At 41.9% G+C, this 24,480-nt stretch overlaps 2 protein-coding genes across 5 annotated transcripts; both read right to left on the reverse strand.

Annotated features, from left to right (window-relative positions):
- Positions 1-238: 238 nt before the first annotated feature.
- fkbp15b (FKBP prolyl isomerase family member 15b) lies at positions 239-16,204 on the reverse strand. Of its 4 annotated transcripts, none has more exons than XM_069166154.1 (30): positions 16,048-16,204; positions 12,888-12,991; positions 12,720-12,798; positions 12,482-12,551; positions 12,300-12,374; positions 10,601-10,699; positions 10,300-10,449; positions 10,128-10,196; positions 9,255-9,398; positions 9,019-9,161; positions 8,877-8,925; positions 8,656-8,772; positions 8,494-8,578; positions 8,276-8,376; positions 8,099-8,174; positions 7,862-7,965; positions 7,671-7,769; positions 7,494-7,588; positions 7,185-7,287; positions 5,973-6,065; positions 5,377-5,548; positions 4,597-4,733; positions 4,357-4,512; positions 4,127-4,279; positions 3,413-3,505; positions 2,998-3,111; positions 2,483-2,590; positions 1,562-2,343; positions 921-1,029; positions 239-766 (listed from the first exon to the last, which is right to left on the reverse strand). In XM_069166154.1, exons 1-30 carry the CDS (start codon positions 16,095-16,097, stop codon positions 689-691), a joined length of 3,807 nt encoding a protein of 1,268 aa, XP_069022255.1. In that variant the 5' UTR covers positions 16,098-16,204; the 3' UTR covers positions 239-688. The 4 variants fall into 4 exon arrangements, with proteins under 4 accessions (XP_069022255.1, XP_069022256.1, XP_069022254.1 ...); XM_069166155.1 differs by having other exon boundaries at positions 5,973-6,005; positions 7,862-7,971; XM_069166153.1 differs by having other exon boundaries at positions 7,862-7,971.
- A 1,886-nt stretch (positions 16,205-18,090) lies between these two features.
- Positions 18,091-22,920, reverse strand: fgf17 (fibroblast growth factor 17). The gene is made up of 5 exons (XM_069166148.1): positions 22,841-22,920; positions 22,706-22,742; positions 22,264-22,441; positions 20,850-20,956; positions 18,091-18,460 (listed from the first exon to the last, which is right to left on the reverse strand). The coding sequence occupies exons 1-5, from the start codon at positions 22,870-22,872 to the stop codon at positions 18,170-18,172; spliced, it is 645 nt and encodes a 214-aa protein (XP_069022249.1). The 5' UTR covers positions 22,873-22,920; the 3' UTR covers positions 18,091-18,169.
- Positions 22,921-24,480: the final 1,560 nt, after the last annotated feature.

The raw sequence follows: 24,480 nt of genomic DNA on the forward strand, positions 1-24,480 counted from the left end.
CAGCTCTATTCTGGCCCAGAGCTCCCCCTGCTGGTCTGCGGCCGACACTGCGTTTCACTCATTATTTAAAAGAAAAACAATCGAGACAAGACCCTACTTTGTTTGTTAATCAAAAGGCGGATATCTAATCAATTATTTAAGCTCCTGAAAATATACAATATGAATCTGCTGATTAATGATAAACTGATTTAAATTGGAAAGGACCCCTCCCCCTCCCCCAGTGAAGAGATAAAGGCCGTATTTTCCACGTCATTTTATTTTCTGGAATGAATTTCAGGTTAGCAAAACTTGTGTAAAAGTTCTATTCTTAAAGCTGCAAGCTACTCATTTTTAAAAACGGCGTCACGATACAGTCTGAAAACCACAGACGACATTATTCCTGTTGATTCGACTAATCTGCTACAGTGGCATGTTAAAAAAATCTGGGATTAAACTGCGTCGCCAACAGATATCACATAATTAATGAGTTTTGATTGGATCCCCGTGGCGGATTACGGGGGAGCTCGTTGGTTCAACCGAAAATCAGAGGCTGTGATTGGCTGCCGGGTCGGCGGGACGCCGAAGAGCTCGGTCCGGTCCGGTCCGTCAGCAGAGGAGTCTCTCGTCAGCTTCTCTGCTTCGCCGGTGCAGAAAAAACAGCTGATAAAGCAGCTTGTGCCTGTTTTGTTTTTTAATGTTCTGGTTCTGCTCAGTTCAGCCAGTCCAGATCGTCGTCCTCCTCCTCGTCACCGAACAGCGGGGTGGGCGGAGGACGACCCTTCAGGCTCTGGACAGAAAACCAGAGAAATTAAAAATTAACACGCAAATGGGGTCCACAATTAGTGTTAAAGTGAACACTGAGACAAAAACACAAGAGGAAGAGTGAAGGTCGGGGGGAGGGGGAGGAGGGTGTGTGTGTGGGGGGGGGGATCCTTCCTCACCATCTCGTCCTCCTCTTCCTCCTCGCTGGGCGCTGCGGGGGGTTTGGCAGCAGTTGTGATCTGGAAAAATGGCGCCTCTCCATTTTCCTCACCAATTCCCCCCGTCGGACTGAGAGGATAGGGGGGGAGGGGGGGAGGGCACAAAGAGACGGTGAAGAAGAAGAGGAAGAGGAAGATAACAGGCAGCAGGAGAAACACGTCGGACAGGAAGTTAGTTTGCAGGAAGACGAGCACAAGTCTAGTTTTCAAAACTAATGTGGTGCGTTCAGGGACGTTCGGACAAACAACAATTATTATTAAAATCACCATAACGTACACAATGAAAGAATATTCACCTGTTACTGTATTTAACTGCTTTTCTGTTTTGAACATGTTAAGATGCCAAATTTGATTGTTCATTGTTTTTGTCGCCTGTTTTCAGGAGAATCACTTACAGACAACTTTTATTAAACTGCGTATTTAATAGATTTTTATGTGTCATATTTCTTATGTATTCAGATTTGTGTATCTTTGCAGTTTCTCCTCTTGAGGATTAATAAACTTCTACTTTAATCTGGGAGTGATTTTAAAATGGAACTCGATCCAAACGAAGCCACGTCGTCATCTCGGGTCCGTTCAGTGATTTCATTTGTCCGACTCACCGGGTCTCGTCTCCGGAGCGGTTCTGCAGCGCGGCCGGCGGCGGCGGCGGGTTGGCCGGCGGTCCGAAGGCAGCGTTCGTCTCTCCGTCGTGTCCTCCGTCGTGTCCTCCGTCGTCTCCTCCGTCGTGTCCTCCGTCGTGTCCTCCGTCGTCTCCTTCGACGTCTCCTTCGTCGTCTCCTTCGTCGTCTCCTCCGTCGTCCACCTCGCGGACGACTGCGGTCGGTCTCTCCTCCGGTGACGACTTCTCGTCCGGATTCACCGACGCGTCGGCGTCTTTTTCTTCTGCGGACGTTTCTCGTCGTTGTTCTTCGAGTTCTGCTGACGCTGCGGTTTCTTCTGGTTTGAGTTCAGAGGATGAAACTGGATGCAGATCAGCGGCCTCGGTGAGGCTCGGTGTCTGTGACCCGGGTACCGTCTTCGTCTTCTCCTCCTCCTCCTCCTCCTCTTCCTCGGCTGCTGCTGCTTCCTGATTCGTCTGCGTCTCACTGACCTGGTGAGAAACAGTCTCCTCCACCCGTTCTTCTTCCTCCTCCTCTTCCTCCTCCTTCTCCTTCTCCTCCTTCTCCTCCTTCTCCTCCTCCTCCTTCTCCTCCTCCTTCTCCTTCTCTTTGACTTCCTTCTCTCCGTTCATGTGCACATTCTGATGAGGTTTCTCCTCCTTCTGCTTCACCTCCTCTTCCTCCTCGTCCTCCTCTTCCTCCTCTTCCTCCTCTTCCTCCTCCTTCTTACTCGGTCCCGGTGAAGATCCGTCGGCGGCGCTGAGCAGCTGCAGAGTTACATTCTGGAAAATAAATAAATAAATAATCAAATAAAGAGGACGTTCTGAATATTACAGTTGAATCAAGACTTTTTTTTTTCCTGACTTCCCCGATTGTCCCAGAAAAACGCCGATCGGTCATTTTGGTGTCGTCACCTCTCACCTTGATGGTGGTGACGATCACCGCCAGCACCGCCTGGCCGCTGTAGGACTCCCCGAGGTCAAACTCTCCTCGCAGCGAGTGAAACACTCCGTTCATCACACGCTTCACCTGCAGAACAAAACACGACACGGATCCACGTTCAGCTGATGATATAAACTACAAATCAATTATCACTACAGAAAATGAGTAAGATAAAAATGTTTTTAAAAATGTCCCAGAATTCCTTTAAAGTCGAAGCGTGTGCAGATTTCTGATGAGGAGTCGCCCTCAATGATTTCTGGAGTATAAATAAAGGTTGAATGAACAATATGCATCATGTTACATCCTGAAAACCACAAAACACTACTAGACTGTAGATGCTGTGACCGCGAGATGAAGAACAGGATTCGAAAATCAGTTAAATGAAAACACAATCCTTCTTTTTAAGGTCCGAACAAATATTTGAAAAAAGCCGGTAGCCGTGTGACTTCCTGTTGACGTGGTCAGCTGATCATGTCTGATAATAATCAGCTCACCTCTGCTGCCGTGTCTCCCGAAGCCTCCTGCTGCTCCTCTCTCCTCTCCAGTTCAGCCACTCGTCTCTCCAGCTTCTCTCTGACGGCGACTCCCTGCTGCTCCAAGGCTGCGTACTAAAAAACAACAACAACAACAACAACAACCTGGTTACATAATTCACTTTGTGTGCGGCGACTCGAAAAAAAAAAAAACACAAGTTCCTATAATCGAATAAAGTCTTCACGTCGGTGTAAAATCCTCTGGGACGCAACCAGGAGCTCTAAAAGCAGTAAATAGAAGTTGTAAACAAAGTTCCTGGGCAGCGACATCACCGACTCATGAATCACCGACTCATGAATCACCGACTCATGACCGACATTTAATGGAATGAAGTCTCTCCGGCCGACTGAAGCTAAAACTATTCGTCCTTCTCACTTTGTCCTGCATCTCTTGCAGCTCTTCTCTCTGCCGGCCGTGTTGCAGTAAAGTCTTCTCCTCCGATTCTCTCGACTGTTTCAGAACCGTAAACTGTTGAAAAAAAAAAAAGAAAAAAGAAAGACGACAATCAGACATCATGTTTTCACACTCGCATCAAAATACATCTTTTTTTTTTCTTCTTCTTCTTTCCAATGAAGACCTTGTGGTTGTATTTGTGAACTATAGATTTGATAACGAGTTCTTTTTGCTGAATTGGATAAAATCAGGTCGACTTCAACTAAATTAGCTGTTTTATCTTTTTCTAGCTAACTAGCTAGCCCATAAAAAAATGGCACGTTACTTTGGATTATTTCTTGTCACTGCTTTTCTTCTAGTTTTGAGACGTTGAGTTTTTGGGCCGAGATAACGTCACTTTTACTCTAAAAACACTTGACCTTACTGTTTTCATTCCCTTATTATATAAACATGTATTAATTCAGTATTTTAAGAGACAAGGAAACCACTGATGTTATTTTTCAGCACAGCCTCGGCTGTTTGCATATGTGGGTTCTGGTTTCTTCAAACTTGCGGCTCAAGGCCTCTGGTGACAAACAAAAACATCAGCTGGGGCGCATTTCAAGTTCCAGAAACCCCAGAAGGTTCAGTAACTCAAATAACAAAATAAAAACCAGGAGACCAACTGGTGTGTTTGCTGCCGCTCGGCTCGTCTACCTTCTCCTGCAGCTGGCTCATCTTGTCCTGCAGAGCGTCTCTCTGCTCCGTCAGCTCGGCCAGCTCTCTGCCGTGCTGCTCTTTAGCCGAAGCCAACTTCTGCTCGCACCTCCCCTTCCACTCCTCCTCCAGCTCCTCCTGCAGCTGCGACAACTGCAACACAGACAACGACGGCATTCGAAGGAGCTCAGAAAGACCGACGAGCGTCGTCTCTTTTCGGTGAAGCCGACCTGTTCGGACGCGGCGTTGTCGCTGCTCGTCCTCGCCCTTCGAAGCTGAGCCCGGACGTTGTCCAGCTCCTGCTGGCTGCTCTTGCGCAGCTCCTCCACCTCCTCGTCCCGACGCCGACGCTCCGCCTGCCATTTATTCTTCCTCTCCGAAAGCGTCTAGACGAGAGAGGAAACGACTCGTTATCAGAATATAATACGGCGTCTCGTTTTGCACTTTAAAACGAGGTGAAGCGCACGTACTCGTTCCAGGCCGTCTTTGTCGGCCTTCAGGTCCTGCAGCTCCTCCTCCACCGCGTTCACTCGCAGCTCCATCTCTTTGCGTCTCTGCTTCTCCGAGCGGTGCTGAGTCTGAGCTCGCTCCGCTGCCTCCTTCAGCTCTGGAACGCATCCACACAAACTGTCAGTCAGAAAACACGAACAGGTGAAACGGATAATAATAGAAACGATAGACGAGAGGCTCGTCTCTGTTCAGCATTTCCTTTGTGTGCTTCGTTCTCCGGGACCTGCTGCTTCCTACAAGCCGTCACTTTGGTTTGATTGTTGATGATGTCACGTGTGGATTTTAGGTCGTGAACAAGACATTTCCCCCCCGAGAACCGTGAACTCATGTTCTCACATTGTCACTTTCAAAACAACAGCACACACTTTTGTTCAGGATGACATCATCCAAAACTGAAAGATAATGGTGCGTTCAAGGCAGCTGGGAAGCGGGAAAGTTCCCATTTTCGAACAAAGTAACGATAACAAACTTTCGGCAACAAAAAACTTTTCTTTGTTGCCGACACAAAAAGAGGTGTTGATTAAATGTTACGATCATTTTCAAGGTTTTAGTTTGTTTTTTCTGAGAAATGCTGTAAATATTTAGTCCACCTCCTATACATGAAGGAAAGTAGAGTCAGTAACACTGAAAAACTCTCTGAACCTCATTATTACCTTCATGGAGGAGACCTTTACTGCTGTATTAGCCTGCACTGCTGCTGGCTGTGTGCACCTGATGATCAAATTCAAATGCCCACCAACCTTCCAGCTGTGTTTCCAGGCCGGCGACCCGTTGGCTCTGGCTCTCGCCGCCCTGCAGCGCCGAGCTCAGTTTGCTCTGCAGCTCCGCCGCCTTCTGCTGCTGCACCGACGCTTCCAGCTGCAGCTGAGACACCCGAGCAGTGGACGAGGCCAGGTCCTCCGTCAGGTGCACCTGATGGAGACAGAGAGGAGATTGGTTGGCTGTCTAACAACACACACACAGAGACGGTGGTGACGAGCCAGCGTGGCCCTGTGGGAGGAAGATGGTGAGAGCTGTTGGCTGATGGGAGGAGAAGGAGGCAGCAGGAAGTGGAAAAGAAAGAAAAGAAAGAAAAGTTAGTTAAATAAAATGCGAAATGAAGCGAGATGTAAAGAGGATGTTCCAATGGTCAAGCGGCCAGATTCGGATCAAATAGTTCCTCTTTGTGCAAACCAGATGGTCAGTTTTGGCTGCATCCAAAGGGGAAGTCATTTGCAGAAATGTTTGATAAATCCTGTGGTTCAGTTATAAATTTCTCCGTCAGATTTGTTTTTGTTTGTTTGGGCTACTATTTGACCCCAGTCTGGGTGGCGGGACACGGAGAAGACAGGCTCACCTGGCCAAAGCCCAGGTCCTGAGGCAGCACATGCTGAGAAGAGAGAGCAGTAAATGCTAGATTTTGTTTTTTTGATTTTGTTTTTTTCCTCAGCTGGCAAAGAGCGGCATCGGCAAAAGAAAAAAAAGAAGAAAGATGATTAAATAAATACAAACAACCACCGACTGAGGTAAATAGGAAGCGTAATACAGTGAATTCAGATCGACTAGAGGAGAAGAAAATTATGTACGTGTCCTTTAAGTTAATGATGCAGTATAAACTAACACAAAACTAAAGAGAGAAATATGTAACTCTGAAACGTCAACTTCTTACAAGTTGAGCACATTTTTCGTTTAGTTTAGTTAGTTGAACTTTATTCTTTTAGGAAATCTCTTTTAAAAGAGAAACCTGCCATCAAATTAAGGACTCAATTCATTACAAACACGCACTCTGCCATGTTGATAAAAAATAGTTTCAAATATTATTGGAAATACGAGCTGGTAAAGCTTTAACCTCTGAGAAAAATGGACAATAAATATCTTTACATACAGAGTAAATATCAGTGGGCCTATTGTTGAGCCTTGAGGGACGCCTTTTATAAGGGGACTAATTGTAAAATTTTAAATCATGTTTTTGTTTTTTGATACAACCTGATATTGAGGCATATAAAAATAAAAATCACAGGACTGTGGAGTGTGGTATGTAATCCTATATCAGTAATCATTTCAAAAGGTGTGATAAGGGGGCCATTAACCATTTATTCTTTCATCCTTCACTAAATCTTTTAAAAAAAAAAAAAATGCTCAATTAAAATGCACACTTCGATCGTCTTTCTCCACATTCACTAAATATCGGGAGAATAAAGTGTGTGGAAAGTAATCTGCTCTATAGGAGGGTCCAGAAAACACCAGTGTCTCCGACTCCTGACTGTCTGTAGTTTGTGGGAGGGTTCAGTTGACTGACAGCTGCCTCAGCCAATCAGAACGTGTATGTTTCACAGCGCTTTTTTTTTTTTTTTTTTTTTACATTTCCAATATTTCAAACCATTCGCTGTAACTTTTCCAAATTTATGAAAGATTTCGCACAGATATGGAAATAATAATGGTCAAAAAAATATGTTAAATTGCATTCTTTTAATATAAATATGTGCAACTGAAATTTCAAGAAACTTGGGGAAACACTGCTCATGCTTGTCAGAATATAATCAAACTGCAGCCTCAGTCGTTGCCTGACCTTGTCCTGCTCGGCCTGCAGCAGCCTCGCCTGGTTCTGTTCACTGGACGACTTCAGGGAGTCGTTCCTCTGCTCCAGCTGCAGGTGACTCTGCTCCATGTACCTGGAGAACCACATTACATCCCATTTGGTCAAATCTACAATTTACAGTTCTAGTTTTAGACTCCTTCAAATCTGCATGTCACCGCAGCAGCACACGAATACAGGGATTTTTTTTTTTTTTTTTTTTTTCTAAAGGAAAAACAAACCTCTCAGATAAAATCCCTGAATAACACGATGCTCTGGGTTACTGGACGCTTTCTGACTCACCTCTGGTTCTGGTTGATGAGATCTCCGATCTTACGGTTTTGCTCCTCGACCCGAGAGCTTTTCTCAAACACTTCCTTTTTCAAACATTCATTTTCCTAAAAAAAAACAGGAAGTTTTCAGAACAAACAAACAAACAAACAAACAAACAAAGCCTCCACGAGCTCTTCAGGTGTGTACCTGGACAATTCTTTGGATATTGTGCATGATCATGGAGGTTTCCATCGTCATGCTGGACACACTCATAGAATTACCCCCCTGCCTCTGAAGGTCATCGATCTGTGACGGAGAAATAAAAACACAAAAATAAGACGTGTCAGCTTCTGTCTGTTAAAGATAATGAACCCTTTCCTGTACGTAAACATTTCCACCTTCGAGGCCAGTTGATCGACTTTATCTGCTACTTTTCCGACAGCCAACCGGATCTCCGTGTTGTGTTGTCGCGCCTCGGTCATCAGGAAGGAAGTGACATCGCCTGAGCCTCAAGGAAACACAACACAAACAGGAGTAATTCAACTTAAATCAACCAGGAAGTGGTGAGGCTGTAGAGCGAGGCTCTATTTATATTGTATTTATAAAGCTGACGGGCTTCAGATGTGACGTCTCACCCATGTAGGGGACGGTTTGTGCCGGGTAGACCTGCCCGACGCTCGGAGCCGCTGACGTCTGCGCGTAGGAGTAAGGCTGTGAAACAACACCACACACGGATGTAAAGATGACGTCCACGGATTTATCTTCATCTTATGATGTATTTACTGATGATAAGTGAGTGGGAAAAACCTCACCTGGAAGGCGTGGCTGCTGCCTGGCAGCCCGGGCTGAGGGCCCATAGCGGCCATAACAGGAAGTAAGGCCGTGGTGGGGGCGGCGTGAGGATGAGGATGGGCTGCAAGGGAAGAGGAAGGTAGATAGACAGATAAGATAAGATAAGATAAGATAAGATAAGATAGGAGGAGGAGGAGGAGGAGGAGGTGTGAGCAGGGAGGAAGAAGAAGAAGCGCACCGTGTGCAGAGGTTGGAGCAGCAGCGGTGATCTGCACCGGAGACGGAGCCGCCGGTCGGTCCTTCACTCTGCTGCTGCTGGTGTCCTGCACATAAACAAAGAAGTCAGTGAAAGACACCAGAAATCCTTTTAAACAAACATCAAACACGACGAGATACGGACCTCCAGCTCGGAGTCGCTGGATTCGGGCTGACTGGCGGCTCCTGTCAGGAAGGGCAACATGGGCTGACCCATCTTCGCCATGCGAGAAATCAGCTTGGCCTTGGTGGCATCTGGATTCTGAAGGTTTGAAATATAAAGAACAGTTTCCATCAATACAACTCACTTAAAAATGTCTCCTTAAAATTGAAATAAAGAATAACCAGTGTGTGCGTGTTTCTTACCGCCAGTTGTTCACTCAGAGAGTTCGACTTCGCACGAAGTGGCGGCTCCCTGGAAGTAAATGAATAAAACCATCAGCTGCAGTAACAGAACAGTTGAAGTGTGACGATGCTGTTTAACCGTTTCCTCAGTTTTAAATCTCACCCCGGTCGGCCGGGACCGGAGGCGGTTTGCTGCCCCGGGGCCTCGGGGGCCAGACTGTCCACGCTGGGGGCCGGAGAAGGACCGGCAGAGTCTCTGGAGCTGCCGCTGGCCCGATCAGAACCGCTGTCCTTGGAGAACTTCACCTAAAGGAAAGATGTTCTGTCAGATTTTCACTTTTAACACAAACGTACGAATATTTCCATCATTAGAAAAGAAAAGTGTTCGGCCATCGTTACCCGCCGAGGCTCCGCTTCGAAGATGAGAGTGCTGTTGGCCGGGACCCGGTTGGGGACTCCCTTGGAGCCATAGGCCAGGTTGGGCGGGATGATGATGAGGCGACGGCCCGACTTCTTCATCCCCAGCATCCCTTCCTCCCAACCCTGCTCACACACACACAGGAGCAGAGGAATTATTAATATATATTGAGAAGAAGCTGTAATATCAGGAATAATGTTCAAATAACAGCAGTAAAAGAGCAAAAAAAGAAAAGATAACAAACAACAAAAGTCTCCTTCATTAACTAGAGTTCCTTTTTAGCCGATGAATCGTACTGACATTGTATGTTGTTTACGTAGTAATAAATGATAACAAATAAATCATAAACCAGCTTAGTGATACAGAAAATAACATGTGATGAGCCCAAAGACAGGACTCCAGGATTATAAAACAATGTAATGTTGATATTTACATCATGATACTGTCATTTAATGTCATTGAAATCAGTGTTTTACCCTTTTTGAATATCTATATATTATTAATCATATTATTTTTTCTTGCTTGTCCTGTATGCATCAAAAACTCACAACTAAAAAAAAAAACCCTGACAGCAACATCACAGGTATCTGAATGTGTTTGAATGAATATGATAGATTTCCAACAAATGAATGAATAAATGTGGGATAATGTACCATCTGATGAACTTAACTTATGAAGTGGTAACTACAATCATCAACAAATGGTCTGATATGAAAATATCCTGCATCATTCATAAAATAACAGTTAATTCAAGCTAAAAAAAAAAAAAAAAAAAAAAAAAAAAAAAATCGCATAATATAACATTAAAATAAAGGAGTTTCCTATCATAATCAAAATATTCCATCTTCACTCACTTTGATTACTTTCCCGGCTCCTATTTTCAGCCGTAGCAGCTTGTCTTTGTTCTGGTTGGAGTCGAACACCTGAAACGATATTTAAAAGGATTCACTGAAAATGTCCAAGAAAATCCACAAGACTGATGAAATCGGTTTAAAACGAGGCGATCGTGAGCGTGAGCGCGTTCACCTGTCCGACGGCGTGGTTCTGCAGGAGCCAGCCTGTGTACACCACCTCCAGAGAGTCTCCCACCTCCACCGCCAGGCCTTCGCCCAGACTCAGATCCTGAACCACCACGGTGTCTAAAGACGACGTGCTGTTCGCCTTCGCCAAACACACCTGTCGATAACAAGAAAAGACGTTCTCATCTAATAAAAAAAAAACACTCAACATTTGAATGGTTTTAATGGAGGTCAGACTGATGATGTTTTGTAGATCCGTCTCTCTCTACAGTATAATCTTTATCTTGGTCTCCTCCTGTGTCGCTCACCTCTTTGCAGAAGTCCAACGCAGTTTTCTCCGATTCAAACATCAAGGACCAGTTCTGCCTCTGGTCGTCGTAAAAAGTGCAGTAGTTGTTTGGTTGAACCTGCAGAGGAGGAAGAACACGTGGTCACGAACAAAGACGACACTGCAGGCTCGTCTGGGACACCAAGAAATATTAGTACATGTGCTATAGGTCTGTTATTGTGTTCTGATATTAGTAAATGTGTTCTGGGATTTCCTCGTGTGTACCGAGGTCAGTAAATATGCACTGAAATTAGGCTATTAATTAATTAATCTACTGTGATTAGTAAATATGTCCAGATATTATTAATGTGATACAGGTCTGTTAATGTGCGTTAATATTGGCAAATGTGTACACAAATGTGAATGTATACTCAGATTAGTGAATGCGTAGTGATATGTGTAAATATGTAAACAAGTCTGTTAATGTGAACTGAGATCCGTAAATATGTACCAAGATTAGTAAATATGCAAAACGGTGTTAATGTAAGCAAAGATTTGTAAATATGTACTCAAATAAATGTGTAGTAATATTAGTAAATGTGTAGTAAGATTAGTAAATATTAGTAAATGTGTAGTAATATTAGTAAATGTGTAGTAATATTAGTAGATGTGTAGTGATATTAGTAGATGTGTAGTGATATTAGTAGATGTGTAGTAATATTAGTAGATGTGTAGTGATATTAGTAGATGTGTAGTAATATTAGTAGATGTGTAGTGATATTAGTAGATGTGTAGTGATATTAGTAGATGTGTAGTAATATTAGTAGATGTGTAGTGATATTAGTAGATGTGTAGTGATATTAGTAGATGTGTAGTGATATTAGTAAATGTGTAGTAATATTAGTAGATGTGTAGTGATATTAGTAAATGTGTAGTAATATTAGTAGATGTGTAGTGATATTAGTAGATGTGTAGTAATATTAGTAAATGTGTAGTAATATTAGTAGATGTGTAGTAATATTAGTAGATGTGTAGTGATATTAGTAAATGTGTAGTAATATTAGTAGATGTGTAGTGATATTAGTAAATGTGTAGTAATATTAGTAGATGTGTAGTGATATTAGTAGATGTGTAGTAATATTAGTAAATGTGTAGTAATATTAGTAGATGTGTAGTGATATTAGTAGATGTGTAGTGATATTAGTAGATGTGTAGTGATATTAGTAGATGTGTAGTAATATTAGTAGATGTGTAGTGATATTAGTAAATGTGTAGTGATATTAGTAGATGTGTAGTGATATTAGTAGATGTGTAGTAATATTAGTAGATGTGTAGTGATATTAGTAGATGTGTAGTGATATTAGTAGATGTGTAGTGATATTAGTAGATGTGTAGTAATATTAGTAGATGTGTAGTAATATTAGTAAATGTGTAGTGATATTAGTAGATGTGTAGTGATATTAGTAGATGTGTAGTGATATTAGTAGATGTGTAGTGATATTAGTAGATGTGTAGTAATATTAGTAGATGTGTAGTGATATTAGTAGATGTGTAGTAATATTACTAGATGCGTAGTGAGATTAGTAATTTGTGTAGTGATTTTCTTTCACGTGACGTTTTTAACAGTTCAGTTTACTGTTTATCGACTGTCACTAACATTCCTCCGAAGAGAACTTTCAAACGTACTTAAAGCGTGACGCACGATGTCCCGTCAGCGCGTCAGATTATCGGCGACTCACCGTGAAAATAAAGCCGACGTGAATCTTGGCAGCGGTCACTTGTTTCTGTTGGCTCAAGTACAAAAGGAGTTTGTACTGCGGAGGGGAGAAGAAGAGAGCGTATTATTCATAAAAAATAAAAAGAGAGAGAAACAAGTCAAACCATTAATCTCCATCAAGTGACCAATCAGCAGAGCTCCAACCTCTTTCGTCATGTGGTTGCCGAGCACGGCTGCTCCCAGCTTCCCCTGCTTCACGTATTGTCCATTAATACTGGAAAAATGACAGGAAAGCTTTTCACTGAGTCGGCGTAAGATGATTTGGAGTTGGAGCTTTAATTAACGCGAATAATCTTTTTTTTTTTTAATGAGGGGGAGGAGGATACTCGTGAAGTAAAATAAAAGTAGAGAGGTACGTCAGAGATGGTTTTTTTAAACTCACTATCTGAAGGCTTGTACCGCGGTGGCGAATAACACCGCGGGAGCTACAGGCGGCAGAGCTGGCTTCTGATTGGTTGGAGCTGCAAACGGGGCAAAAAGACACGATCAGTGCATCGTCCAACGATCACCGGATCACCAGATCTGTCTCTCCGTTTCTGAGGGTCTTTACCTGGATTGGAGGTCTTCCTGGGCTGCTTGGGGGCCGTGTACTGGAAGGACTCGTTCCCCTGACTGGCCTGCTGGTCTAGTCCGAACAGCGACGCCAACTTGGCCCTGCGGAAAGACGACGATGTCATCGAGATACGGTGACACGTAGCGTGAGATGTACGATTTGTCATCGGCTTGAGATTTAAAACCACCGACGCTGCTCTGACCGGGGTGGGGGGGGTGGGGGGGGAACTGCTCATACAAGACTTTCATCTTCATTTGGAGGGATTTCAGGAGTTACTGTAGCTGCCTGTCACATCTCTTAAACTGCATTTAAAACCATTTTAATCCACTCAAAGGTTTAAAAAGTTGAATCCACAATGAGCTACATTATGTGCACAAAAAAAAAAAAAACTGCTAGAAAATTCCTAAAAGAAAATAATCTTTTGGATTAAAAAGTGAATCGCTTAATAAAATGTACGTTTTTGTTTTTTTTTTAAAATCTCATGGTCTTCCTCAGCTGATAAAAGTTTGCTCTGGTAATTATGGCACTAAATCAAAATCTCCATGACAACGGAGCAAGCACAAAAAACTGAACCTACTTTCTTTTACAGGAGCTTTCAACCTAATCTCACGGTCTTCCTCAGCAGCTACGGTTGTTGCATGTATCTCCATGACAACAGAGCAAAAACCCAATTAGCTGAGAAAGTTGGGAAAACTATTTTTTCTGCGGCAAACTGCTTCCAAAGTAAAAATAAAAACGTCAGGATTTTAGGATTCAAAGCTCAAAGAAATTCACTTTTTTTTTTTGGTCATTTACTTAAATACAAATCAGAGAGAAGCAGCAAATGCTGAATATTTAAAGATCCAGAACCAGCAAACGTTTCACATTTCAGCCTGAAAATGACTGCGATGACCGAAACAAGATTATTGCATCATAAAATAACTCAATCTGACTCCTGAGACGGACGATCAAACGTTCCTGTGCTTTTAAAACTGCACGACAAGGACGGCTGCAACCGACATTCATCCTCATCATCTGCTGATTATTTTTTCTTAATTAATCAATCAACTGTTTTGTCCACAATTTAAAAAAAAAAAAAAAATATATATATATATATATATATATATATATATACTCTTTCAGGTGCAGCAAAGAAGCAAATATTCATATTTGAGACGCTACAAACAGGAACTACTTGATATTTATGCCACAAAAAAAAAAGAGAAGACTTTTTTTTTTACTTCCAAGCTAGTCGCCAATTGATTCTCTGCGGATGAACTCATTGATTAACTGACTGATGGCGGCCTCCTCCTCCTCCTCCTCCTCCTCCTCCTCCTCCGTACTGACCCCTGGAACTCCTTCCACTGGTAATGACTGGTGTCTCCCAGGAAAGCCATGTTGAAGGCCCGGAGGCCTTCATCTCAGACGGTGCTCAGCTGGGACGAGGACGGGTAGCCCGTTTGCATGTGGGAGTCAAAATCCTGCTACCGTGCTTCCCCCGATCTCTCCCGTCTCTCCCCCCTCACCCCCACCTCAATGCTGTCACACCACCGTGGTACATTCAACAGCACAGCAGAAGAAGAAGAGGAAGAGGAGGAAAAAATGAGGCGCTCCGGCTGCCGTGCTTCGTCTCACAGCCGGGCAGAAGATGAGCTGTGGTTCAGAGCTTCAACCTCCCTCCTCTAACAAGGAGCATGTGAGAGGAATTAACCACCATTACATTCCTCACACACACACACACTCACACACTCACACACACACACACACACACACACACACACACACTCACACACACACACTCACACACACACACACACTCACACTCTCTCTCTCTCTCTCTCACACACACACACACACACACTCACTCACACACACACACTCACACACACACACACACACACACACACTCACACACACACACACACACACACACACACACACAGCAATGTTTTGTCAGTCTGACAGTTTTGGTCCCACGTGTAAAACAAACAAAAAAAGAAAAACAAAATAAATAAATCCAGTTTATAAAACTGGTGTATCAGAAAATAAGCTAAAAAAAAAAAGTCCTTTTGTAAATAAAAAACAAAGTGAATGTGTGCAGAACAGCAGTCAGACCACCAAGTGTGTTAAATTATGAAAAGTTAAAATCACATTTTGATGATAAACTCCTCAGATTGCAGATATGAAGGCAGTGCATCTGATTATCTGATCATCTGATTATCTGATCTGATCATCTGATTATCTGATTATATGATCATCTGATTATCTGATCATCTGATTATCTGATCATCTGATCATCTGATTATCGGATTATCTGATCATCTGATTATATGATCATCTGATTATATGATAATCTGATCATCTGATTATCTGATCATCTGATCATCGGATCATCTGATCATCTGATTATCGGATTATCTGATCATCTGATTATCGGATCATCTGATCATCTGATTATCGGATTATCTGATCATCGGATTATCTGATTATCTGATCATCTGATTATCTGATCATCTGATCATCTGATTATCGGATCATCTGATCATCGGATTATCTGATCATCGGATTATCTGATTATCTGATCATCTGATTATCTGATCATATGATCATCTGATCATCTGATTATCGGATTATCTGATTATCTGATTATCTGATTATATCCTCCACAAATCACCAGTTCTGGTTTTACGGTGCTTACTTCTGCACCGCCATAATAACCGTGAATCAATGTTCCGCTTCCAAAGTTCACAGATATAAACTCGCCGCAGATATTTCACCGTGTAATATCCGTGGGTTTCATCACCGGCTGGACTTGTATGAGTACGAGAGGTCCCTTTTTAATTCGGCGTGGGTGTTGTTCCTCTGAGGGGACTCGTCTATGTAACATGTCGTCATTTTGAAGCGGGTCGCGGTGCTTCCCGGTGGAAGAAGAAGCCAAACAAACCAAAAACTACAAGCAAATCTTCACTAAAACCAGTGTTTTGTGGTGAAAACTGCAAGCCGAACAAATAAAACGGAGCTTACGTAGAATATCCTAAGATTGAACTTAGTTTTTTTTTTTAATGTGTTTACCTTCAAAGGAGGTTAAATTTTGAGCCCCTCATGAGAACCTCGGCTAACTGCTAGTTAGCTGTCCGGCTAAAAGCGCGTCATGTTGGCCGGACGGAGACAAACTCACCCTCCGGTGGGAGACATGAAGTCTCCGTCTTCATCGTCCCCGCCGAACATCTTTTTAAACTTTGAAGCCTCGTCTTGTTAAATAAAACGAAACCGCACGAATGAGTTAGCTGTTTGACATGACTGCTGTGTGACTTCCACTTCCTGTTTGTGCTGCAATCAGCTGACTCTCCACCTGATCCCGGAGTGCAGTGACCCGCCCGCGGCCACCAGAGGGCGCCACAGACTATTTTACGGCAGGTCAGAGTTCTTAATCTGGAATCAATAATGAATGGAGATAACCGGTGTAAACAAAATCATAATTGAATAAATTAAATTTCTTCTTCTACTGAAACTTAAATTTGGAAGAAAGGCAACAGAAAATTAACAAAATTTGAGGATGTGAACAAATGTTGTTTTGAAAAAAAAAAAGCCCATTAAACGTGAAATGAATAATATTTCTCATGTTTATGTCACCACATACAGTAAGTATGATTATCAGGTCTCCAATAATTTCCTATTTTATTGTGAAAATATTTATTCACAAATTCACCTTTCCAACCTTTTTAACCTTGAAAAATAAATCTTGTTTTTTTTTTTTACATTTTTACTTTGGTGAATTTTTCCTTGCTTCTTTGTTTACTTCTTTTTAATATTCGTTTTACATTATTCTGTTTCATACATGCTTTAACATGTTTACATGCTTTTCTGTCCTTGTACATCTTCATATATTGTTTAAATGAAATACATCATTTTAATTAATAATGATATTGTTCCAATTCCAATCATTTGGGTTACAGTTTAAAAGTGATGACAAAAAGCCTTTTAATTAAAATGTGATTTCATTAAAGGAAATATGTCATGCTTGTGATATCAGATGTTTTCCTTTCATCAGGATAGAAATAGATCTCATTACATTCAGATAAACTCCTGCAATCACAGTTAATTCACTTTAAGACTTGAGCCCTCCTTTCTCTGCCAAGTTCATTAAAAGTGCCGCATCGTTTGGCTGAACTCCAAACGGCATTTTGATCTGTTGAAACACGGCCGTCGGCCAACGCAGGCTAACGTGATGGTGTTTGAACCAAAGCCTGGTAGTTTATATGGACCAAAAATCATTTTAAAAGATGCTAGAAGATCCCAGACCTCAACAACTATCACATGAATTTCCATGAACTTTGCTGTCGATGCTCTCGTTTTAATATTTCTATAATATGATCACAAATTAGGGAGAAATTTGCTCCAGTGAATATCGACGATGTCGTTTTCTGGTGAATTATTTGAGTTTGTGTTGAGTTTATTTTGTTATAAAAGCTCATTTGGCTTTAGTTTTTTTTCTGTGTGTAACATGATTAAGACAGAAAAACCTCACAAAAAGTCATATTAATCCATCATTGGAGAACCAGAAATCCTCTTTACATCTGACAACTTATTGAGTGTTAGAAATCAGCACAAAATGCATCTTATTATTCCCTTAAAGTTAAACCCAAATTATCATCTTTACTTTTTCTGAGCCGAAAACCCAAAGCTGTTGAATTTACCGTCACATAAACCTTAGAAACTTGCAAAAGAGTCACATTAAAGACAACTTTTAATTTACAAAAATCCCCTTAAGTTATAAATCTATTCAAATCAAAATGTTTGCCAATTAACTAATTAATTAAACAACTTATTATTTCAGCTCCAGCTGATTATTACCAATGTTTCCTGTTCTTAAATTGAGTAAATCAGGGCTTGTTGGAGCTTTTTGTTCTTTCACTTATCCATCAAGTGTTTTCATTATTTTGTCCACACCAGCATTAAAAAAAAAAAGTGGAATAACTTGGAGAAGAATGGGAAACCTGCACAGACCTGATATAAAACCTAAAACTGATGTTGTGCGTCTAATTTGAACTTTGAAGATGCTGAAAGCTTCAGTCAACACATACACACAGGACCATTAAATATAATCCATCTGCTTTATTCTCTTTCAGTATTTACACATCATCATTTTACACAAATATTTATTTCGATTTGCGGCGTTTTCGAGCCACCTTTTTTTTTTTTTTTTTTTTTTTTACCTATCAAAAATATACAAAAATAAAATTGGCATCTGTTTCTCTCCCACGTCGCAGCTGTCGTCGGTCCGTCGCCTCGGCTGCGTGTTAGGAAGAGGTACGCGATTTCCTGTTGCGCTTCGCCCGACGTGTGTCCGGAAATCGGATGAACTCAAAGTGTTTGCTTTGGTCCGTGTTGGGGAACGGAGGCGGGCCCGTGTGCAGCCTCTTGATGAAGTGGACCTCTCTCTGGTTCTCCCGCGTCCTGGAGGCCTTGATGGGCCGCCCCTTCCTGGTGAAAGCCACATACCAGCCCTCATGCTTGGCATTCTGGAAGGCCGTGTAATTGTTCTCCAGCACGATCTCCGTGAAGATGCAGTCCCGGCTGTGGCCGTTGGGCTGTGGGGGGGGGGGGGGGGGGGGGGGGGGGGGGGCAGTTAGGTCAATTCACACGCAGTTTATTAAAATGTCAAAAAAAACTTCTTTTAATTATGTGACCTTTTCAAAGAGTAATGATTCAATCTTCCTTTTGCAAAATGAGACAAATTATAGGTACAAGCAATAAAACACAACCTTTCTTTAGCTTTTGATGGTTAATGTTGGCAAATTTTTTATCAAACATTGCAGTTTATTAATGGAAATGATCAAATGTTAGCTGTTAAACAAAAGGTACATCGAGTTTTGAGCTTTGTAATTATTGCAAAAACAAACTATGAAAATGTTCACTCCTTGATGAAATGTTTGATATTTGGGCCTTATTGTAATTCATGCGATTATTATAACCTATTATTATTATTTTTCTCGTTATTTAAGTTTAATCGCCTTTTTGGCGGCTTTAAAATACTCAAAAACTCATGAAACTTGGATCAGTCTTGGTGAAAATTGGCCCATTGTAGAGGATTGGTGAGTGGGCGTGGCCAAATGGCTCACTAGAACACCCTAAAAACTGCAGCCCCGGCACCTAGTTTCACCTACATGTACGAAATTCAGTGGTCATGTGTATCACACCAATATCTACAAAAAAGTCTCTTGGCACCACGACCTCAACTTAACAGGAAGTCCGCCATTTTGAACTTAGTCGCCATCTTTGGTGATTCGCACGTGTTGTATTTGAGAAATGTTATTGCTTACGCATAGTTTACCTTACTGCTTTGTTACCATGGCTACGTCCACGCTAAGAAGTTTCATTTTGAAAGGGAGTTTTAAAAACTAAATCGTCTGTCCACTTTAGCATAATTTCAGAACTCATATTCAGTCCGACCTGAAAACACGTCACATGACCGTTCACAAAACAACCGAAACAATGATTCGCTGTGTTTGTGTGAAACATCAGACTAGTTGAGGTTGGTTGAGGTTGGTTGAGGTTGGTTGAGGTTGGTTAAGGGTTTAGACTTGAGGGAGTGAGATGGTGAGAATATTACGGTCGGTCACAGAATCTGACGGGTCACAAAATTTGGTAAAACACCGGCGCTTCTGGCGCTCGTAACGACACCGACATGGGAAACGCAAATCACTTGAATAACTCGCCCTCCTGTGCAAAAAAAAATGAAGGCCGCTGGAACATTTTCCAACAGTTTCCCTACTAAATTATGAAAATATCAACAGCTATGGTCCCCTATATGTCAGCAAACCCGTCAGAATTTGTGAACTCAAAGCTTTACAAAAAACGTCGAGGTCCGAGGTCGTGAATACCACAAGAGGGCGCCGTTCATGTGGACTTTTCTCGTGAACATAGTTATCGCGACACTGTTTAAAAGCAGCATAGATATTTCCTAGACCTTAAACTATTCTTTTAGTGTGTTGCTGGCTGAAAAACAGCAGCTGCAGCTATTTTTCTGAGAATCATTCAAATATGAAAATAAAAATGCAGGATTTTATTTAGACCTCCACATATTTACATGTCGTGTCTGTTAGCAAATATCACCGATAACTGTGGATTTAATCAGATCACTTCTGTTAAGCGATAAATAAAATATGACTCCAAAAGTGTTCTGATGAGTTAAACCCAAAATAGTATAAATAGAATTAACCGTCACAGAAAGAGATTTTCCGTCCACAGAAACAGACAACCAATTGTCCTACTTAAAAAAAAGAGGACTTTTTGAACCTGACTTTTAAAGTGTTTGAGTCTTTCTCCTTATCTCTGCACAGACGTCACCGTTTCAACACCTCCGAGCTGTGATGAGAAAATAGATTTATGACTCGTCATCTCAGCCAGAGATGTGAAATCCATCTTTTCCATTTCCCACGAAAGGAAGCGGAGAGTTGACTTATGACATAAAAACCCACACAGGCTGCCCTCCCCCCCCCACCACCACCCAATAAGACCTGAGCGACTGTCACTCAGCCACCGCCGAGGAGGACGCCTTTTTTCCAGGAGTACATCATGTCCTGGGCTGACGGGACGAGCGATGAGACGACACTGACAATAGACTTCAGTGTGTTTTTAGTGGATCTGATGGATCCGACTGGGAGTATATTTCCATTCCTGCTGAATTTCTGCATGTTGTTTTCCCAATGACGTGATGACTGAAGATCTCACTGGTGCTCTCACAGACCCGATATGCTCATATTAAGTTAAGAAAACACCGTGTTGTATCTGTGCATCCTGCTAATTATAAAATATGTTATTTTACCTCTAAAAATCAGCAGATTATAACTTTGGATTGTTTTGGTTTTTTTAGGTCTTTGTTGGCACAAAACTCATTGAAAAGTTTTCTAAAGTGACTAAAAATCCATGTGAAGTTTTCTTCAACCCTCTCTGCATTCATTATGAATGAAATCGTACCTTTCCCACGAGTTTCCCCCTCTGGTTCATGCAGAGGTAGCGCCCACTTTCTGCACCTCGTATCCTCACTCGGCTGCCGAAGGTGTCCGTTTCCACGAACAGGCGAGCTGCAAAAGGAAAGACAAGAAAAAAAATACAGATATCAACAACTACAGACTCATTCTTGTCTTTATTTAGAGGATTTTTAAATGCACTTTCCTGCTCAGATATATGCAGCATTTATTTTGCTCATTAAATGGCCTGTATTTAATTTATCTGGAAAACATGTGTAACACGGCGGTCTGCAACTTTTCTGGTAAAAAAAAAAAAAGTGTTTTAATTTTGAATACAAACTGTTGTGCGTCTCTGAAACTGTTGGAAGTCAAGAGCTGTGAACCTGAAGCAGGATATTCACTCTCAAAATGTTTTTTATCTGGCAGTCAATCACAGCCATCAGGCTGGACTGCAGTCTTGTGTATTGGGGCCTTGGAGACAAAGGGCCGGTCCTAATCAGCCTCTAATTTGCCAGACATTGCTTCATGGATGCATTAACATATAGGCCTGTAAACATCTCACAGAAGAGGAGGGGCTGGAGGTGAAACTTTGGAGGTTTCGCCCAAGGACTGCAAAACATTTTGAACAAAAGCCAGGAGTTGTTTTGAGGCTGAATTATAATGAGATGTCTCATACTTGAGACTTTGATTGGTCAAGTTTTTTTTTTTAAATCTGGGTAAATATCAGTCTAAAATCAGCTTGTTCCTCTGGTCTCAGAGCACCAAGAAGTCTTTGAAAAACTCAGAATACCTGAAAGTATGAGATGTATGAGATGAAAGAAATGATGGTATACTTTTGTACAGTTTCCAAGTTTGCACTGAAGTCCTCGATCAATGAGTCCAAAGTGAACCAAAGTTTGAGAATATTACATATTATCACAGACTGTTGCCAGACTATAGTGTGTTTGTTGTTTTGTGATTTTAACTGTTAAAATCCTGAGGTTTGTGGGCTATTTTTATTATTGTGAAGCACTTTTGTGATTTTATATCTGTGAACGGTGCCACACAAATAAACGTTACTTACTTATAGGCTACTATAAGCTATATGTTGATTTTATTTGCCAATAATTAATATTTTCAGTAAAAAAAAAAAAAAAAAAAACTTTGTAATTTGCTTTTGATGTTCAAAAAGAGAGGACACATCATTTCCAGCTAAAAAAAATAAATAAATAAATCAGGTTTACTGTTTTAATTTTAAAAGACCTTTCTGTGACTGTAAGACATCCTCATTTTAAAAAAAACCACACATCTGGTCTTGCAGGTAAATTGGATGCAAGTCGATTTTAAACATCAATTTGGTGCTTCACAATTGGAAACACAACTTCATGACAAGAAAAAGTAAAATACAGTCGTCCTGTGGTTGAAATCATCTCCTTTCTTACCGTACATGTTTCCATCCTCGGCGGTAGCGGTGACCCTTTTGCCCTGAATCTGGACGTGTTTCCCGCTGGTGCGGCTGTAGAGCTGGTAAACCCTGACCTGTCTGCGGCTGAGCTGGTCCGTCACTGCGCCCTGCGTCCTCACATGCTGGTTAAAATTAGGAGACTGGTGATTCTCCCCCTTTTTTATGCAATGGGAAAAATAATAAAATAAAATAAAAAATAATTTCGTCTTTCTAATGTGGGATAATAATAATAATAATAATAATAATAATAATAATAAAAGAAATGTAGAGCCAATTTTATAACCAACCAGAACAGACTTTATAAATCGGATTTCCCCCTTATAATAAATTAATCATAACGTTTTACTATTTTTTCTAAAAAAAAAACAACAACTTTTCTTTGAAGTATCATTGGAGTTTGAATGAGTTTTAGAGTTTACCTGAGCGTGGCACCACAGCACGAAAAAGTGAAACGATCTGCAGAAGCAACAAAATAAAATGCGTAAATTACAGGTCTTTTTTTTTTTTTGGTGGCAAACAAACAACAATGAGAGAGTAACGTCAGGTCTTCTTACATGTAAACACAGCGCTGGTTTATTCCATACATTCTCCTCGTTATTTCATCCGATCAAGGAAAAGGGATCCCCGAGGCAGATAAATCCCAGAAGGATGCGGAGAATAAAATCCAACCGAGTTGCATAGAGCGCCCCTGACCTGTCCATCCACACCAGCAGAGAGCCTCTCACATTTATCAAAAACCTGATCCGGCAGACTAGGTGGTGGAGAGATCTTCAAAATATCCGTGCAACGCTTCAAAAGCACATCCATCCATTATACAGTATATATGTTTTGCTTCTTGGCGGCTCGGTGCGCGTCTCCTCGGGTAGTTCCAGGTTTTGAAAAGCCCTCTCTGTCTCACCGGGATTCGGCTGCTCACTGGTTAAATGTTGAAACGCTGAAAAAAGTCCCTCCCTGAAACCTCTGAGGTGGGTGGGCTCAGGAACAGGAGGACACCCCCCCACCCACACACATCCCCACCCTCCCCTAACGATAATTTAATAAGGAGAGGGGACGCGCATGTGAAAGAAGACAATTTTGTAATAAAAAAATAAACAAGTTAAACTTCACAATGTCCATCCTTCTGTCTAATTTAATGTGTTTTAAAAGTGATGGCTCCTCATGGATGTGGCAATTAGGTGCTAAAAAAACCACTTTAACACCCCCCCCCCCCCCCAACTACCACAACCAACCACCACCACCACACTTCCCCTTTTATCTCATGTTAACAGGTCACACTCCCGCCTCATGTAAAGGCAGCCCGAAACAAAATCCTGCAGACAAAAGGTCTCGTTTCATCTTCACTTAATAGTCATTCAACGCCCAGAGAAGAGGAGCAGGACGACCCGAGCTGGTGATGGTGGCAGCGACCTTCATCTTTCTTTAGGGAAAAGAGACAGAAAAAGCGAGGAGGAAAACTGTACCTGAAAAAACACATTTAAATGTAAGTTGTTTTTACAATTACAGGGTCACCACTGGGAATTTGTGTCCTAAAATCTCTTTGAAAACAGGATTTCCTTTAAAATAAGCCAGTATTAGGACTTTAGATTTATAATTTGCACATTACATTGATAAAAAAAGGAGAAAAAAAAGTACCTCAAATGCCCAAAAAACAAATATGACCAACACGTTTCTGTATTTTTGTAGCTGCCGCGTCCAGATGTGTCGCGGTTGGTGAACAGCAGCGTAACACGATGCTCCAAGTGCCTTCACGTTTTGCCCTTCTCACGTTCTCTTGACCCCCGCCGCCACCGTCGACCCCCGTCGGGGGGCAATAAAGTAGTAAAAATGCAGCAGTTAGGCATCTCTGACATGTTGATCTGCTTTTAACCGGCCGACAGGAGAAGCTCCCGATTCCACTCGTCGATGTCACGTCTTCACCGTAAGACGACGTCGGCCCGTCAACCCGTCAGTCAGCTCTCGTCTCCAGTGACAACAGTCGGTATTGTTTTAGTCAGAAAGATAAACGGACCGTTAGCGATGTGAGTGATGATCTGACAGCGTGATGCAAGTGTTTGTTTGCAGGCAGGAGAGAGAGGTGTTGATCTGGGAAACCCAAAAGACACTTCAGAGCAAAAAAAAAAAAAAAATCATCCGACAGCTTCCGGGTGAAGCCGATGCAGAAATGCCTTAAAGCTGCAATACCACCAAGTGCCAC

The sequence above is a fragment of the Embiotoca jacksoni genome, unplaced genomic scaffold (assembly GCF_022577435.1).
Source record: "Embiotoca jacksoni isolate LCO1_2020_lvr unplaced genomic scaffold, fEmbJac1.0.p SCAF_37, whole genome shotgun sequence".
Lineage (NCBI taxonomy): Eukaryota > Metazoa > Chordata > Actinopteri > Embiotocidae > Embiotoca > Embiotoca jacksoni.

Bases quoted from the DNA above. Each gene is read 5' to 3' on its own strand.
- fkbp15b (XM_069166153.1), bottom strand. From the start codon at position 16,097: ATGTTCGGCGGGGACGATGAAGACGGAGACTTCATGTCTCCCACCGGA. The intron at 8,773-8,876 runs GTAAGAAACACG...TCAAACCTTCAG, and splicing joins CTCTGAGTGAACAACTGGCG to AATCCAGATGCCACCAAGGC. The intron at 4,513-4,596 runs GTACGTGCGCTT...TCTCTCGTCTAG, and splicing joins ACAAAGACGGCCTGGAACGA to ACGCTTTCGGAGAGGAAGAA.
- fgf17 (XM_069166148.1), bottom strand. From the start codon at position 22,872: ATGTATGGAATAAACCAGCGCTGTGTTTACAT. The intron at 22,442-22,705 runs GTAAACTCTAAA...TGCATAAAAAAG, and splicing joins TGCTGTGGTGCCACGCTCAG to GGGGAGAATCACCAGTCTCC. The intron at 18,461-20,849 runs GTACGATTTCAT...CCCCCCCCACAG, and splicing joins GGGGGAAACTCGTGGGAAAG to CCCAACGGCCACAGCCGGGA.